At 39.0% G+C, this 16001-nt stretch overlaps 1 protein-coding gene across 1 annotated transcript in view; it reads right to left on the minus strand.

Annotated features, from left to right (window-relative positions):
• Positions 1-8578: 8578 nt before the first annotated feature.
• The window catches only part of MSH4 (mutS homolog 4), a gene marked incomplete at both ends in the record, with an annotated part of 61918 nt that continues 54495 nt past the window's right edge, over positions 8579-16001 (minus strand). The window contains one exon of the mRNA XM_079777823.1: positions 8579-8773. Within this exon, the coding sequence (XP_079633949.1) occupies positions 8579-8773 (195 nt within the window). The remainder of the gene's footprint in view (positions 8774-16001) is intronic.

Here is a 16001-nt window from a genome sequence, read left to right on the forward strand (position 1 = left end):
CCAGGTAACTCAGTTGGTTGGAGCATCGTCCCGTACACCAAAAGGTTGCAGGTTCAATTCAGGGCACATGTAGATTCGATCCCTGATCAGGGTGTGTATGGGAGGAAACCAGTCCATGTTTCTCTCCCCCACCCCTTCCTTCTCTAAAATCAATAAACATATCCTCAGGTGAGGATTAAAAATATAATAGTAAAATAAAAGATCTATTCTCTTAGCAACTTTCAGGTATACAATAGAGTATTATTAACTTCTTTATTTTATAAGTGGAAGTTTGTGCCTTTTGACCACTTTCACACATTTTACTCACCCCTAAATTATATACATTTTGATTCAAAAAAATAATTTTTTAATTTTTATTCTTTTTAAATATATTTTATTGATTTTTTTACAGAGAGGAAGAGAGAGAGATAGCGAGTTAGAAACATCGATGAGAGAGAAACATCAATCAGCTGCCTCCTGCACAATCCCTCCTGGGGATGTGCCCGCAACCAAGGTACACGCCCTTGACCGGAATCGAACCTGGGACCCTTCAGTCAACAGGCCGACGCTCTATCCACTGAGCCAAACCGGTTAGGGCTCAAAAAAATAATTTTGATCCAACATTACATTAAAATGAAAACATTATCAGTTAAATATATATGTTCTATGCTACAGAGAATCCTATCTTTTAAAAAATTAGAATTTATTCTACTACAACGTTTTAGCCCCTTTCTAATATTTAGGATACTAGACTTTTCTCTATTAATTCTGCGGTCAAACCATGACAACACAAATATAAGAACTGGGAGAGAATTCTCCAGGTTTTTCTCATTTTTCTGCCTGTCCTATGAGCAAAGACACTGGCCACCTCATTTTTGGCTACCTTTTTTTTTTTTTTTTTTTCAGTCCTTAAAACAGGCTCTTTAATAACACTTATGTCTTCATTGAAGAGCTTCGCTTTTCCCACCCAGCGCTGGACTGGGGCCGACACCTGCAGGGAAGCAGGGTCCGCTAGACAGATGGGCACAGGGCGATTGCAAGGCGGGTCCAGTGGCCTCAGGGCCTTGGCTCCGGGCTAGTAGGAGTACTGGTTCTCCACCATGTGCGTGCGGCCTGCGTGGGATCCCTTGCCAGGAGAGGCCTCCGGGATCTCGCGGCATCACTCGCCTCCAGCAGCTGCTTGGTGCTGTTGCTGCCGCTGCGAGTGCTCACTGACTACCTTTTTAAGGATGTTTGTATAGTGAGCAGCATTGAAAGGTAGAGACAGTGTCTCCCTATGAGCAGAGGGCACGTTGCTCAGTATCTCCCTATGGAGAAGGTAATGTCTCCCTAGGGGGAAAAAGTCGAGAATGTTTTGCTTGAAGCTCATTATAAAAGACTGGAGTTCCCCAAGCTTGGGTTCCTTAGCTGTAACACAAATCCACTGTGAGCACATCTACATGGACCATTCCATGTTTCAGAGGATGGGGATGCATGGAACCAACACAAACATGCCACCCATGCTGCATGCTCAGCCACTGGTAATCAAGTCTTTTGTTTTTTGTCTTTTGACAGCAAACATCAAACTATGGTAAGCTAAACTGCTAGTCTGCAATTAAGATAAAAATCTCAGATCCTTTATAGTTTTTTTTCTTTTACATTGAGGTATAATGCCATATGACATTACAGTAGTTCCCCCTCATCTACAGTTTCACTTTCCATGGTTTCAGTTACCCACAGTCAACTGTGGACCAAAATATTAAATGGAAAATTGCAGAAATAAATAACCCATAAGCTTAAAAACTGCATGCCATTCTGAGTAGCATGAGAAAGCTTGTGCTACCCTGCTCCATCAAGCCTAGGATGGAAATCATCCCTTTGTCCAGCATATCCAAACTGTAGGAGCTTCCTGCCTCTTAGTCACATGGTAGCTGTCTGATCTGATAACCAACTGTGGTATCCCAGTGTTTGTGTTCAAATAACCCTTATTTTACTTAATAATGGCACCAAAATTCAAGAATAGTGATGCTGGCAATTCACATATGCCAAAGAGAAGCTGTAAAGTGCTTCCTTCAACGGAAATGGTATGTGTAGGAAAAGGCATAGTATATATAGGGTTTAGGACTATCCACAGTTTCATACATCTACTAGGAACCTTGGAACACATATCCTTCAGGTAAGAGGAGACTACTATATATTCATATTAGATACAAAACAACATGATTCAATATATGTATATATTGCAAAATGATTACTATAGTAAGTCTAGTTAACATCTGTCACCATACATAGCAATGCAGTCTCGGTTCTTTCCCCCCCGCCCCCCTTTTTTTTTAAAAAACTACGTTTTTATTTATTTCAAAGAAGAAGAGAAAGATAGAAACATCAATGATGAAAGAGAATCATTGATTGGCTGCCTCCTACAACGCCCCTACTGGGAATTGAACCACGACCTCCTGGTTCATGGGTGGACACTCAACCACTGAGCACACGAGCCGGGCCTATCACAGTTCTTGACAACGAGAATCTGTTCCCCACCTCATCACTATGTATTTTAGGATATATTTTAATAAATTATATCAGATAGTATCCATTCTCACTGTTTACTTGCAATCTGAGAACTATCAAAAATTTTGACAATTCATAGATAAAGGGTACTTACTCTGATTTTATAGTAAGATTAAAAAAAAAAACACTATATGATTTAGCCCTAGCTGGTATGGCTCAGTTGGAGCATCATTCTGTGCACTGAAGGGTCTTGGGTTCAATTCCCAGTCAGGGCACATACCCAGGTTTTGGGTTTGATCCCTAGTCGGGAGTGTATGGGAGGCAACTGATCGATGTTTCTCACGTCAATTATTCTCTCGCTTTCCCTCTCCCTTCCTCCCTGCCTAAAAATCAATAAAAAAACACACACATACTCAGGTGAGGATTGCAAAAAACAAAACTATAAGATTTAAGTTTCTAAAGAACAGCATAGAAACAGCAAAGTGGCAAAATAACTAGATTACTTGCTTTTCCTTTCTTTCCATTTTCATTCTTGTGAGGTACAAATGCATTATTGGATTGAATTTATATACTTAAACTATACTTAATTATAATGTTGCATATTTTAAGCTCATAAATAAGTATATAGTTTATAGTACACACCATATATTAACATTTGAACATTTTTAATAGTAGCATAAAAATAATTATATATTATAGTTAAAATGTGTTAACATGAAAAAAGTATTAAAAACACAGTTTAGCTTATAAAGAAACACTAGACTGCTGATTCAGGTAAAGTGATTTGTTTGGGAAAATATTTCAGCAAATCATTTTACATTTGTTCTCTGATTACCATTTGTTTTTTCTCATCCTCCTTTTCTTATATCTTCAACAGGAAAGTGAAATTAATGAATTTGGTCAAGTCATCACCTTTACTGAACATGTCTCATATCTATGTTAGAGGATGAGCAATAAGCAGCACCTAAATTTCTAGAGCATCTCACTGGGATTCTTATTACTTCCCTATTTCTCAGCATGATTGATGGCTCAACACCCATAAAAACATTTAACTCTTCCCTTAGTTTGGCAGGGCTACCATAACAAAGTAACACAAACAGAATGGCTTAAAATAACAGAAACAGCTTGTCTCAGAGTTTTGGAAACTAGAATCAAGTTTCCAGCAGAGCTATGCTCCCTCTGAAACCTTCCTCCCTCTGAAACCTGTAGGGGAATCCTTCCTTGCCTTTTTCTAGCTTCTAGTAGTTTTCTAAGAACCTTAGCTTATACATGTATCACTCCAATCTTCTGTGATCACATGGCAATCCTACCTAATAATAGACAAATATGCAAATGACCGTACCTTCGCTATGCCCCCGTTTGGCCAGGAGGCGCGGGGGGGCGGGACTTGAGTGGCCGGGGTGGCCAATTGGGCCGGCGGGACGCTGAGCTCGCGTGCCAGCGGTGGCTCGAGCTCAGCGTCTGCGCCATGGCTGTGCTGCGGCACAGAAGGGGCCTCTGGGGCAGCGAGCTCACGTCCCACCGGGGACCATCAAAAGCGGGGGAGCTGGGTGCCTGTCCGCTCAGGCACCAGGCCTTTCAGAAGCCTCCGGCAGGGCGGAGGCTTCTGAAAGGCCTGGTGCACCAGTGGACAGGCACCCAGCTCCCCTACGATCGAAAGCAAAAGTGTGGGAGCTGGGTGCCTGTCCGCTCAGGCACCAGGCCTTTCAGAAGCCTTCGCTGCGCCGGAGGCTTCTGAAAGGCCTGGTGCACCAGCGGACAGGCACCCAGCTCCCCTGTGATCGAAAGCGAAAGCATGTAGGGGACCCTACACGTGCATGTTCAATCATGCACTGGGCCTCTAGTCTTCTTATAAGGACACCAGTCATATTCAAGGAGGGGCCCACCCTACTTGTATAACCTTAACTAATTACATTTGAAATTATGCTATTTCCAAATAAGGTCACATTATGAGGTACAGAAGGTTAGGACTTCAGGTATCTTCATTTTTGTGGGGAGGGAAGGATCAGCAATTCAAAACACCTTCCTTTAGTAAAAAAGTGGATGAGTCACTAATCTAGTCAATCTGTCACTAAATCGCCTTAGTAGCTTGCAAATCAGTATCTTCTCTCTCCCAGGAACCACTCTACTCTCTCAATTCTCTTCTCCTCCCTCCATCCCCACAATTCCGTTCTACTCTCATTGCTTCTACCTTTAATGGTCAACTCTCTACTGGACTACCAAAATAGTATCTTAAACAATCTGGTCTCCTTTACTATGATTTCAATCACCCTTACCCAAATCATTCATGCTACCACTCAGATGATCTTTCTAAAATGGAAATCTAATCACGTTATCCCTCCACTACCACACCCATTGCCCTCTCCCATCCTCTGAGAACACACCTTAAAACTCTTCAGTGGTGTATAGGAGAAATTTATATTAAGCACCTAGATTCATTCTTTTGCTGCTCTATTTTGTTGCTCTCTTACACATTCTAACCCCAGCTCAACCAAGGTGCTTACTGTTCCATCTCTTTGCTTTACATATGCTGATCCTTCTAAAATGCTCTTCTCTTCTTAAATATCTGGTATATTTTACTGTCTTTTAAACTCCCTTGACCCAGAAACAATTGTATACTGTTTTTGTGCCACTACCCTTTTTAATATGTTCCTCTATAATTATACTTATTACATGGTGTTTCAACTCATATATATACATCTTTTGTACCCCTAGCACCTAGTATGTCATCTGTTCCATACTAAATTAAATCTTTAAAAAACTGACAATACCTAGTGTTAGAGAACATGCAGGATAACTGGAACTCTCTCTGCATGGCTGATAGTAATACAAAATAGTAAAGCCACTCTGGAAAATAGTTTAGCTGCTTCTTATGAAGTTAAATATATACTTATGGCATGCTGGACCTATTTTACTCCTATTTAACCGAGATAAATTAAAACAACACTCACACAAACATCTGTACATGAATGTCTGTAACAGTTTTATTCATAATTACAAAAAACTGAAAACCCCAAATGTCCTTCAAAGAGTGAATTAATAAACTGTGGTGAATACAAACAATGAAATACTAATCATCAATAAAAAGACACAACAACATGGATACATTCTAAAATGCATTATGCTGAGTAAAAGAAGCCAGTCTCAAAGGTTACGAGCTATATGATTCCATTTGTTGGCCATTCCGGGGAAAAATATATAGGGAAGGAATACTTAATAATTCCCTGTAATAGGAGTCAGGGAAGGAGTTGACTATAAAGGGATAGTACTAAGGGAGTTATTTGAGGGTGATGGAACTGTTCTATGTCCTCATTGTGGTAGTGGTTCCAAGAATCCATAAATGTGTACCATTTAACCAAAACTGTATACCATAAATTAATTTTACAGTACGTAAATTTTAAAATAAACAAATGCATTGCTTCCTAAGCATGAACATAAGCTGCCCTTTTCCTCCCCTCCCACATATCTTACCCCTAGCCTCAAAAAAAGATGACTTTATGTGAGAAAAGTGGAACAGACTGAAACAATGCCTTTGAGGTGGAAATTAAAGGAATTTGCTACAACATTATGGACATTTATCTTAGAAGGCTGGATTATGAGATAATGATCTATAATTTTAGAGAAAGGCAAAATTTTTTTTTAAAATGGCTTATCTTCCTAGTATTCACCTCTTTCTATAGTACCATGACATAATAATTATATCTTCATGTACTTTGCTTTTTTATGTTTCTATTACACACAAAAAGATTAAGAAAGTAATTTAATTTTAAGACGATACAAATTTTTTCAGAATTCTAAATCTAAAATGAAAGAAATTAATCAGCTGCACTTTTTGCATCAAAAGCTCTAAATGATGAAAAAATTCTCAAAAGCCTGGTGAAATCTAATATTGGGATTAAATCTAAAGGAAAACTAATATATTTAAGGAAATGATATTCAGTATATTTAATACTTTGCACCTGTTTCTGCATGCCTGTTTCTCTTCCATGCCTGCTCCCTTCTGCCTTTTATTGTTTCCTCCCTTTTCTTCCCTATCCTCCCAAACAATCTGCATGCCCTCTTTCTCTCCAGTGCCTTCTAGAAATTTGCCACAAGCTTAAGTTATCTAACTGCTTTTAGGGATGATTGCATAAAATATCATTCATTTCAAAGGCCATGAATTAAAATATAGCTAATAGTCAAATTCAAATACAGTGGTACTCTCTTCCTAAAACAGGACAATGGGGAATATAAATAGTATAAGAGAGCATCCTATATAATAAAAGGCTAATATGCAAATAGACCAAATGGCAGAATGACCAATTGCTATGATGTGCACTGACCACCAGGGGGCAGACACTCAATGCAGGAGCTGATGCCTGGTAGTCAGTGCACTCCCACAGCAGGAATGCCGCTCAGCCAGAAGCCCTAAGAAGGGCTCATGGCTGGTGAGCGTAGCGGCGGTGGCAGGAGCTTCTCCCGCCTCCGCAGCAGCGCTAAGGATGTCCATCAGTCACACATCCCCAGATGGCTCCCAGACTGCAAGAGGGCGCAGGTCGGGCTGAGGACCACTCCCCCCCCCCCCCCCCCCGCCCAGAGTGCATGAATTTTGTGCACTGGGCCTCTAGTTTAATATACTAGAGGCCTGATACATGAAATGCCTGCACAGGTAGAGTGGCCTGGCTGGCGATCAGGGCCAATCTGTGGGGCAACCGGCAGGGCAATCAGGGGCCCCTTGCTGGCACCTGCCTTGGCTGGCCTGGGGCCTGCAGGCTGGGGGCAGCTCCTGCGTTGAGCGTCTGCCCCCTGGTGGTCAGTGCACATCATAATAACCAGTCATTCCACCAGTCGTTCTGCCATTCAGTCGATTTGCATATTAGGCTTTTATTATATAGGATATCAAATGTAAACACTAACACTAACTTAACATTTACTCTTCCAACAGTATGTGTGTCATTCGAATTATAACTTTTGCAATATATCTCGTTACTAGTATATACTTAGAATGCTGAAAAAGAGTTTAATAAAGTCAAACATATTAACAATTAATTTGTAAGGTAAAATATGTGTATGCCAACAAAAAATAGGGCCCTAACCAGTCTGAATAATTTTTTTTGGCCAAATTACTATTAATTCTGAAGACTATTGAATGTATACCGAGTTCCAGAAACTTAATTGTAAAAAAAAAACAACAACAAAAAAAAAACACACAAAAACTTCTCTATCTTAGGCCTCTGGGGTGAGGTTATGTAAATAAGTCATCTACTGTGATGGAACTGTAAAAATCAGGTGTTTGAGAAGACAACAGCTTTTTATAGTTACTAAACAACTGACGGTCTTCTATTTTCTTTTGTCTATTTATGAAACAACAATGACCTTTGGGTAAATTCTAAAATGGTAGTATAAGCCACACGCCTATGGAAAAATAGTCCTATAAAATGTTCCCTGTGAAGCAAGAATGAGGTAAACAAATTGATATTACCTTTCTGCAGCCTTGGTTAACTCACCTTAAATGGCCAAAAATGAAAACATGAAAAAGAAGAGAGGTTGGTGAGTACAAAATGGCATACCTGGCTATTGGGAAACACTCCCTGCATTACATAGACCTTTGTGTTTATTTTCACAAATATAAACTATACTGAATATCAAAAAGAATACTTTAAAATGCCCAATATCATTCTAACTTCAGAAGCATCCAGTGTTAGAATTTTGGATACTAAGTAAAAATTTATTGAGACATAGATATTGTTTCAGAGTAGAGTGTAAAAAACTCACATAAGTTTCCAGACATAAAAAGAAACTTTTTTAAACTAAGATATTTATAATAACATCTTAAACCATCACTTTATAAGTATAAATAAACTTAAAATAATAACGTAAATTTTCATAAATGAAAAAAGTATCATCTCATACTTTTTCCCCTCTAAAAATCAATCCTTTAAATTGTTCTCATTGTTAGGTAATAATAACAAGTATTTTCTTATACAGAATACATAGAGAATGATAATTCTAAAGTTAATATAAAGTAATTCTCAACTAAAATATAAAATTTAGCAAATATCTTCTTTTGCTCTTAGGGAAAATGAATTCTAGGTTTCTCATATATTATTTCATTTGTATAAAATGTGAGTTGTTATTCTTCTTCAGTCCTTCCTAAAACTTGCTCAGCCTTAGGAAAATCTGCTTCATACTTCTTTTTGAGATTACTTAAATATGTTCGTAAACTGTCTGGATCCAACCGAGAGTTTCGAGCAGTTTGAACTAGCCTAGTAGCTAGATGGTACACTGCTCTCTGTCTCTCCATCTCAGGGGTACTTCTTTGATATTGCTGTTATTGAAAAAACACACATATATAATTTAAAATATGACTACTATGATTCTAATATTAAAATTGTAGTAATTTTCTATATCTTTTAATAGAAATATAGAATTCATGGGTTAGCTAATTCCTTCAGATAAATCAATTCCATCCAATTAGCAAGAATATATGGGAATAGATAGATATATTATTTTGGAGAATAAAGTTCTCAAGAGTATTTACAACTTTATGACAGATCCTTATAACCTTGAAAATCACCTTTCAATGAAAAGAAAAATCTGCTAAGTAGGTCAACTATCTCAACACAATACCGAAAGCAATAGAAAATCCACCAGAGTTATGTTCTACAAACACTTTCTCATTAAAAAGGTATGGGAAAAGAGCACTGCTCATTGCTATGCAGTATTCTTAATTTTAATTGTCACCCAAGAGTACCACTCTGTTATCTCCTATTTTAATTCCTCAACAGATAAGCTGGTGGAAAGAATGGGTCATCAATAAACTGCTTATCCCTCAAGAGAATTCATACATAGAAACTGCTAGAGCCTAAAAGAAAATACTGCTTGAAAGGCAAATTACAATTTAAAAATAAGCAACATAATTACCTACTTAAAATTATGCCTTGACTTTCAATAAACGATTTAAAGATACCTAAGAAATAATGTTTATTATGGCAATTTTCTAATTTTTTGTAAGATCTTTATATATTCAGCCCTTGAATAATACTTCAGGGTTGGAGGTACAGCTGGAAAAATTCTTCATTCATTTCTTGCCTGCGCTAGATAGGGGAACCAGAATTTTCAATGTTAACTGTGTATGCAAAGTCTTAGTGTGTTTCCCTTTACTAGGGGAAATAAAATCCCTCAACTCTTTCTTAATAGGAAGCAATTCCAGATATTTTTCTACTTTCACTATAAGAAAAATAAATATGATTTTGTGAGTAGAATAAGATTATCATATATTTACCCATGTACCTATTTAATACATTGATCAACTATCAATTTATTATTTAAATAACAGTTATTGAATATCCATTGTAATCTATAGTCTGAGCCCCATAGCTTGTGTTTATATCTATTAGTATAGGTGATACAAAAATGTCTACCTGACATGATAATGAACTCAAGATCAGTCTTATAATGTAAAAGACATATTTATAAGCAACTAATGATGTAATTATGATGAGTCCCATTAGAGAATACAAAATGCTCAAATGAAAGAGCTCAGTTCAAGAAAAGCGTAAATATGATAGGATATTTGAAATCAATCTTGATAGATAAGAAAAGCTTAGAAGGGAGAATACTAGTATTCTGGACAAAGGAAACACCTAGAGAAGACACATTAAAAGCATGTTACACTTATATAATCTTACTAGAGGCCTGGTAATCTTACTAGAGACATTCGTGCACTGACGGGAGGTGGAGGGTGGGGGGAGGGGGATGGGGAGGTCTCTCAGCCTGGCCCAGGCAGGGAACCCTCAGGGGATGTCCAACTTAGGCCTGCTCCCTGCGGGGAGGGAGAGCGAGCCTAAGCCGGCAGTCGGACATCCTTAGCGCTGCAGTGGAGGCAGGAGAGGCTCCCATCACCATCACTGTGCTCACCAGCCATGAGCCCAGCTTCTGGCTGAGCAGCGCTCCCCCTGTAGGAGCGCACTGACCACCAGGGGCAGCTCCTGCATTGAGCATCTGCCCCCTGGTGGTCAGTACATGTCATAGCGACCGATTGTTCCACCGTTCAGTCTATTTGCATATTACCCTTTTATTATATGGACTAGAGGCCCGGTGCACAAAATTCGTGCACAGAGGGGGGTTGTCCCTCAGCCCAGCCTGTACCCTCTCCAATCTGGGACCCCTCAAGGGATGTCCGACTGCCCGTTTAGGCCCGATCCCATTGGGCAGTCGGACATCCCTCTCACAATCCAGGACTGCTGGCTCCCAACTGCTTGCCTGCCTGCCTTCCTGATTGGCCCTAACCACTTCTGCCTGCCAGCCTGATCACCCCCTAACCACTCTGCTGCCAGCCTGTTTGCCCCCAACTTCCCTCCTCTGCCGGCCTGGTTACCCCTAACTGCCCTCTCCTGCAGGGTTGATCACCTCCAACTGCCCTCCCTTGCAGGCCTGGTCCTTCTCAACTGCCCTCCCTTGCAGGCCGGGTGCCTCCCAACTGCCCTCCCCTGCTGGCCATCTTGTGGTGGCCATCTTGTGTCCACATGGGGGCAGGATCTTTGACCACATGGGGGCAGCTATATTGTGTGTTGCAGTGATGATCAATCTGCATAGTACTCTTTTATTAGATAGGATAGAGGCCTGGTACAGGGGTGGGGGCCAGCTGGTTTGCCCTGAAGGGTGACCCTGATCAGGGTGGGGTTCCCTTGGGGCGTGGGGTGGCCTGAGCGAGGGCCTGTGTTGTTTGCAGGCGGGCCACGCCCCCTGGCAACCCAAGGGGAGGCCCTGGTATCTGGAATTTATTTTCCTTCTACAATTAAAACTTTGTAGCCTGGAGCAGAGCCAAGCCTGGGGCTCCCTCCGAGGCCCACAGCCATTTGTGTTGGGGTTATAATTGAAACTTTGTTGCCTTAAGCGGGTGGGCCCAGCCAGGGTGTGTGGAAAGCTTTGCTTCCCCTGTTGCCGGAGGCAACCCTGGCCTGCTCTCTCAAGCTCCATTCTGCCGCCATTTGTTTGAATTTGTTTACCTTCTATAATTGAAACTTTGTAGCTTGAGTGGAGGCTTAGGCCTGCAACGGCTGGCAGAAAGCTTGGCTTCCTCTGTTACCTAGGAAACCTTGCTCTCTGTGGCTGTAGCCATCTTGGTTTGGGTTAATTTGCATACTCGCTCTGATTGGATGGTGGGCGTGGCTTGTGGGTGTGTCGGAGGTATGGTCAATTTGCATATTTGTCTATTATTAGATAGGATTAGCCAATGTCAACCCCACTCTCCAATGTCAACCTTAAATGATAGATGATAGATAGATAGATAGATAGATAGATAGATAGATAGATGATAGATAGATAGATAAAGAAAGGAAGAAAGAAAGAAAGAAAGAAAGAAAGAAAGAAAGAAAGAAAGAAAGAAAGAAAGAAAGAAAGAAAGAAAGAAAGAAAGAAGGAAGGAAGGAAGGAAGGAAGGAAGGAAGGAAGGAAGGAAGGAAGGAAGGGAGGAAGGGAGGGAGGGAAAGAGGAAGGAAGGAAGAAACAAAGAAAAGGAAGTAAGTTATACAATCAGGTGAGAACAACAAAATGACAAGTAATTCAATATGGCAGAAATGTAGGTTATATAGTTAAGTAATGTTGTGTAAGACTGGGGTAGTAAGCATAGGTAAATTATAAAACAGTAGTTAAAATGTAGTGTGTTTAAGAATCATCCAAAAGAAAAAAATGAACAAACAAAACAAATCCATAGACACAGACCACAGAAGGTAGTTATCAGAGCGGAAAGGGTTGGGGGAAGATGAAGAAGGAAAAGGGGTCAAATATAAGGTGGAGGCTAGACTTTCGGTAGAGAGCACACAATGCAATATACAGATGATGTATTAGAGAATTGTACACTTAAACCATATACGGTATTTTTAAGAAGTATCACCCCAATAAATTTAATTTTAAAAGAATCATTTAAAGACTGGTTAAAGATGTACATTCCTGAGCCACGGGAGAAACCCTGAAAATCTAGGGTGATACCAAGCATTCCAGGTAATTCTGATGTAGCAATCCTAGCACTATATTTTGAGAAATTATCATAGAAGACTTTTAACTCTAGGCTAAGAAGTTTGACATTAATTAGTAAGAAACAGGTGGAAGTTTCTGAGCAGGGAGACAACATGATAAGAGCTATATTAGGAGATAATCTGGAAGTATGTAGAAGGGGCTGGAAAAGAGAGAATCCACTACATAATCCTAATGAGAGGAGATTAAGAAGGATTCAGGTGCTCCATCTCCAGGGAGTATGCCCATGCCTTTCCCTTCCCAGTCCCTCTCCCCCCTTCCCCAGGCACATTACCATTAGCTTCCTCACTCTCAAGCTCCAAGGGCCCTTCCTTTACCTCCATAAAAAAGAAGAAGATGAAGGGATCATAGATCACTCTGCTAGGGCAAGGAAGAGATGAGGAGATTTTAAAGATGATAATTTAGGGAGCATTATCTCAATTCATTGAGGTTCTGCTTCCCGGCATATGTCGACAGTTTGGCTCAAATAAACTCACTAAAATTCTTAAAAAAAAAAAAGATAATTTTGGACCTATTGAAGAATACAAACATAAATTAAGATTTCAAGAAGTATGGAGAAAATACAGGGTAAGGCAAAAGTAGGTTTATAGTTGTGAGTATGGAAAAAGACATGCAGGTTATGAATATTACAATAGCTTTATTAACTCAAAAGAATGTCACAATGGCACAGTAAGTCTACTTTTGCCCCACCCTGTATATAATTCAGGGTCAAAAGAAATAAAAATGGAAGCTGAGATGATGAGATCACCAAGAATATAGAGTTTTAAACAAACAGGGTAAAATCTTAGAAACACTTCCATTTATTGATTGATTGATTGCATATTTTTAAATAGATATTTATTTTTTTCTTTACAAAAGTTTGTTACCATTTTTGGGTACCAAACATCATTCTTTCTTTATTTTTTTAAATTATTATTTTACTTTTTTTTTTTTATTATTGATTTCAGAGAGGAAGGGAGAGGGAGAGAAATAGAAACATCAATGATGAGAGAGAATTACTGGTTGGCTGCCTCTAGCACTGGGAATTGAGCCTGCAAGCCGGGCATATGCCCTGATCAGGAATAGAACCATGACCTCCTGGTTCTTAGGTCAACGCTCAACCACTGAGCCACACCGGTCAGGCTTATTCTTTATTTTTCAAAGTATTACGTATGTCTCCTTTTTCCCACATTGTCCTCTCCCAGCCCACCCCTGCCGCCCACCCCAGGCCTTCACCTCCCATTGGTTATTCGTATATGCATATAAGTTCTTTGGTTGATCTCTTAATTCCCACTCCTGGCCATCCTCCCCTGCCTTCCCTCTGAGATTTGACAGTCTATTAGATGCTTCTATATCTCTGGATCTATTTTTGTTCATCAGTGTATGTTGTTCATTATATTCCAAAAATGAGTGAGATCATGTGATACTTATCTTTCTCTGACTAGCTTATTTCACTTAGCATAATGCTCTCCAAGTCCACCCATGCTGTTGCAAATGGTAAGAGTTCTTTCTTTTTTACCACAGCATGGTATTCCATTGTGTAGATGTACCATCATTTTTAATCCACTCATATGCTGATGGGCACTTAGGCTGTTTCCAAATCTTAGCTATTGTAAGTTGTCCAATGAACATAGGGGTGCATATATTCTTTCTAATTGGTTTTTCTGATTTCTTGGAAAACAGTATGAAGTTTCCTCAAAAAATTAAAAATGGAACCCTCATTTGATAAAGTAATCCCACTTCTAGGAATATATCCCAAGAAACACTTCTATTAATCCTTTTCCTCTCTGAAATCACTAAATAAACAAACAAACAAATAAATAAATAAATAAATAAATAAATAAGAGAAATATAGTTTAAGAAATAAGATTAAAAGAAGGGTTTCTTAGGGGGGAAAAAAAACTAAGCATATTCATGAAAAAAAAAGCCCGTCTAAAAAAGATCCAAAGAAAGGAAACTGACTAATTAACATATTTAATATATATATTTCAGAAAAAGGAAGGGAGAGAGAGAGAGAAACATCAATGATGAGAGAGATTCATTGACCCACTGCCTCCTGCACGCCCCACACTGGGATTGAGCCCGAAACTCGGGCATGTGCCCTTGACTGGAATCCAACTGGGGCCCCTTCAGTCCATAGGCTGATGCTCTATGCACTGAGCCAAACCAGCTAGGGTTTAATTAACATCTTAATGGAGTTGGAAAAAAGACAAAAAAGTTAATTAAAAAAATTTGAAAGATAATCTCTTCTGAGATAAGAAGGAACAAAAATGAATGAAAAAGGAAATCCCAAAATAGAATTTTTAAGGAGAAACAGTTCAAGAACTCATCAAGATGACCTTAGGTCTCACAAAAAGTATAGAAGGTGAATTCTTTGTGGAGAGTGAGGTTGAGGGCTTAGTAAGAGTAGAACCATTTTGAAAGAGTTACTGTAAAGAAACCATACTGATCAATAAAAAAGACAGAAAAAAAACTATACAGTAAAATACTCAACTAAAGTTAAAATATACAAATTTATAGTGGAAAAAATTAGCCTGGCTTGAGTATATTTTAGCATCATTTGGAAAGCCAAAACTTAGAAGACTATTAAAGAAGTTGCCCTTAATTGAAGTGGTTCTTCAGAAGTAGAGCACTGCCAAAATTACTGAAGGAATTCAAATGGGGTTAATTAGTAAAGTCACAAAGACCTCAAAAGACTGAAGAATGAAATAAACACTGAAGGCAGATTAAGAAAGTATGAAAGACACAGGAAACTTACTACTGAAGAAAATGTCATACTGCTCCTAGCTCAGTTTACTAAACACACTGGATTCTTAAAACAATATAAAGCAATCTGATATTTAAAAAAAAAAAAAGATTTACATATTTTGGGTCAACAGATGTGAATTCAGTGTTGGCTACTGCTTCCTAGCAAATTAATTAACCTCTATGAACCTCAACTGTAAAAATGTGAGTAAAAATAATAGGTTTTTTTTATATTTTATTAGACAGACCTAACTGCTTCATAAAGAGTTATGAAGCTTACACAGGATGATAGAGGAGCTTTGAAAACTATAAAAACGATTTGAAATGTTGTGCATAGAGATTTTTACTTTTAATGCTCATTTTATACTAGTGGCCTGATGCATGGATTCATGCACATTGAAAGGAAATTAATTAGAAGGAATATTTTAATATTGCTATTAGCCCTTTCTCTATAATAGAAGTATCAACCAAATTCACGATCGACAATGACAGATCAAAACACACACATGTGATGGCACCAGTGAGAGCTTTATATGTATCATGCATGCGTGAGTCAACTTAGTCTTTTATATATAGAGAATAAGCTTGCTTAATTGTACCTGCTTTCTGATGTAGCTAAACTTTTTCCAGCCCAGTAAAGCACCCCAACTTCTCTTTCAGGTAATTGTCAGCAACACAGCAGTAAATGGCAACACGAAGCCGATTATTATTGTAGATCACACAGGGAGAACAAAGGGTAAAATTTTAACTGCAGCAGTGTTTGACTATATTCTGCACAGTGAGAAAACCTGAAG

This window comes from Cnephaeus nilssonii (genome assembly GCF_951640355.1).
Source record: "Cnephaeus nilssonii genome assembly, chromosome: 7".
Taxonomy (NCBI): domain Eukaryota; kingdom Metazoa; phylum Chordata; class Mammalia; order Chiroptera; family Vespertilionidae; genus Cnephaeus; species Cnephaeus nilssonii.